This window comes from Gavialis gangeticus, unplaced genomic scaffold (genome assembly GCF_001723915.1).
Source record: "Gavialis gangeticus isolate Ggan-Ray unplaced genomic scaffold, GavGan_comp1, whole genome shotgun sequence".
NCBI lineage: Eukaryota > Metazoa > Chordata > Crocodylia > Gavialidae > Gavialis > Gavialis gangeticus.
The window spans coordinates 18,131,914-18,135,075 of record NW_017729011.1 but is presented as its reverse complement, the minus strand read 5'-3'; the positions used below and the strand labels follow the sequence as shown (position 1 = coordinate 18,135,075).

The 3,162-nt window shown below is 44.2% G+C and overlaps 1 protein-coding gene across 1 annotated transcript in view; it reads right to left on the bottom strand.

Annotated features, from left to right (window-relative positions):
* Positions 1-3,162, bottom strand: part of GTF3C4 (general transcription factor IIIC subunit 4) — a gene marked incomplete at its 5' end in the record, with an annotated part of 19,364 nt that extends 16,202 nt beyond the window's left edge. Inside the window, 2 exons of the mRNA XM_019510303.1 lie at positions 1-519; positions 2,977-3,162. Coding sequence (XP_019365848.1) covers positions 1-519; positions 2,977-3,162 — 705 coding nt within the window. The remainder of the gene's footprint in view (positions 520-2,976) is intronic.

The window sequence follows — 3,162 nt, the reverse complement described above, 5'->3', positions numbered from 1 at the left end:
AAGCTGAAACTGCCAAACTGCAATGTTACCATTTTCAAAGAGCACTGCTAGAAGCACGCTACCAACGTCTCGGCATTCGTTGTTATGTTTCACCTGCTGGGTGGTGCAGATACCTGACCACTCCATACGCACTGGAGTCTGCATGCTGTGCCTTCTCTGAAATTCAGAGAAGTCCCCTAGATCTCCTCGGGGTGCCTCGGTCTTAGAAATTCTGTACTTGCTTTCACAAAGACGCTCCCCATAAACTTCTGTCAGATCAACTAGCTGCACCCACTGCAGTCTGTTGAGGTTAGCATGAATAGTTAGTCTATTGTCCATCGTTAAAGCTGCTAGTAGACATCTTCCATTAGCGTCACAGCCCAAAGGAGACCAGCTTGAATATTTGAATCCTCGCATTGATGTTAGTGACTTTCCTTCAGGGTTGAATACTCTATCTAGCATAAACGTTTGACTAACTGTTGGATCCTTCGAGCTGGCAAACTTTTCCTTACATTCTGCAACCTCCTTTTTGGGACCAACCTGAAAGAAAGTATGTATTTCTATAAAAACATTTCAATACTGTCAATGCACACAACTTAATAACTCTGTATCTTCTGTCCATTAGGGAACACTGGAAGAATTGAAGAATATATGCTGCATAAAAGGCTCAGATCTGAACGTCAGTCATTCTCTAGTACTCGGTGTCACCCTTCACAGGATAAATGAACTCTGTAGCTAGAGAAGTTTGTGGAGACAATTCTTTAATCTAACCCGTCCTTTGCATCCCATTCTCTCTACAAATGACAAACAAGTCTCCAAACTAGTTTGTTTTGGGGCACCACTTGACAGAATTTGTAGGAAAAATTGCATGAAGTTTAAATGACCTTCACTTCTGGTTTGGAAAAATCATGCTCCTAGTCTGCAGGGCCTATTATCCAATGATCGCTTTCTTCTAGCGTATTAAGTAAAAGCCCTGCATAAATAAAGTGTTTTCATACTGGCAGGACCTGAAATTTCTATTACTGCAAGGAAGCAGTAATCAGTGGACTTCTGTATGACACTTCCTGTTCCAGTCTGACACAGGCCAATGCTTACAACAGTTTTCTAAAATGTTCTGAGCTATAAAACCAAAAGATTAATGTAAAAACTTTACTTCATTCATCTCTTCCCCTTTAGTCCCTCAGTTTTTATGTAGCTGTTATGTAGCTGGCTCTTTATATGCTTAACACAATATATTTTATTTAATACATGAAACCCATCTTATTAAAGCAGCCAAATAGAGTTACATTTTGTGATGTAAAATTCTCTTGGCATCTTGCAGAGCAGCTGATCACATTAAAATATTGCTGGGCCTGGTAACCGAAGTACTCTTGATTAACCACAAAACAGGTCAAGCAGCAGAGGTGCAAGCTTCTTGACACTGTTCTGCCAATGTGCCTTAACCATGATCTGAGAATCAGTCACAATCCGTCAAAACCAGACTGAGACTTCAGGCATCTTTTAATTCTTGCTCTCTTGTGAAAAGGCACCAGTACAGACAATAACACTACTTGAAAAACAGGTAACTGGTTATAACTTGGCCACCTATAACCATGTATAGCACTTTTAGCATTTTCCGGATAAAACTTCATGGTACCATTGTCATTTTATATAGCTTGGCAACTTGGCTAAATTCTTGTTTGCTCTACAGTAGAGCAATTAGTTTGCTGTACAGTAAGTCTTCTTCTAAAAGATTCATCCCATTTTAGAAGTAATTAAGTGTACCAAAGACTTTTACCCTCGCTGCTGAACTCTTATCCCTTGTTACTCTGAGTTTACCAGACACTGTGTCTTGCTATATAGTTGTCTGCTACATTCAAGAGACCGTTTTCAAAATCTCCTTCCCTAAGCAGGTACTTAAAGGGTATTTGTTACAAATGAACTGGTTGAGATGCTCAACTATACTGAGCCATCTAACTTAACGTATCCAAATTATTCCTGCTGGTAGCCATCCTGCCAGAGATGACACTACTGGCAAAGAACAACTCAGACCTGCTGTATTCTTAATAGTATATATTCCCTTAATACCCAGAAACACCCCATCGGGACGAATGGCCAGCTGTACAAGAATCTATACAGCCATCTCTGCCTTGCATATTAATCTGCTTTAACAATACTGTAGCTGCATTTGAGTTTATTCCACACTATTTCAGTCCAAACATTAGAAACTTCTATAGTCGTCATTTCAAGAACCAGACAGAATTTTACCATCTGTTCCACTTGTGCATTTTTTGACTAACCAAGTTAAACACATCTAAGGTCTTGTTGACTTTGTGCGTTTTTGCCATAGCTACATGCACGCCATGGAGAAGAGAGATCTGTTGTGCTGGTTTTCCTTCATTAGACACAAGTCAAATAGATTTTTGGGGGATAAAAAAAGTTCAAGACGCAACCAAAGAAGTTTTTAATAGCTGTTTTGTGGATTAAAAAATCTAAGCAAGTTCAAGAAGCAACTAAAGATACGTTAAATAGATTTTTGGGGGATAAAAAAAACTAAGAAAGTTCAAGAAGCAACTAACGAAGATGCTTTTTTATTAGCAGGAACATTGCGACATTCTCCCGCGCTGCATTGCCCCGCCATGCCACGCTGACCTCGACCCGTCGGACATCAAGTGTCAACAGAGGACAGGAATCGAGACTCACGGTCACGAGGGGCCATATGACGCTTAGGCAGGGCAGACCCCTGGGGGCCAAATGGTGTTTTTTTTAAAGATCCCCAGGGCAGGCACTTGCACCACGGGTGGGAGCCTGTCAGAGCCAGTCAAGTTTGTCCTCACGACTTCAAAGGGGATCAGAAAAGATCCAGCGGGGTCTAAAAAGTGCTCAGGTAAGAAAAGGAAGTGCCCAGGCACGGTGGTGGAGAGAAGCTCCGGGGAGGGGGCGGGGGGTAAGCGTCCACACGGGGCCGGGCCGGGGCGGAGGTGGCGCTGGGCCCGGGGAAGGGCGGCGGGCGCTCACCTTGAGCAGACAGGCGGCGGGCGGCGCCGGCACGGCAGTGCGGTGGATGACCATGTCGTGGCCGCCGCGGTGCACATCGCTGAGCTGCTCCAGCACGGCGATACTGCGCGCCGTGCTCACCGACACCCGGTGGTCCTCGGACCAGGCCAGCGGCTCCAGCCCGCTCGCGCCGTGCTGCAGCCGCAC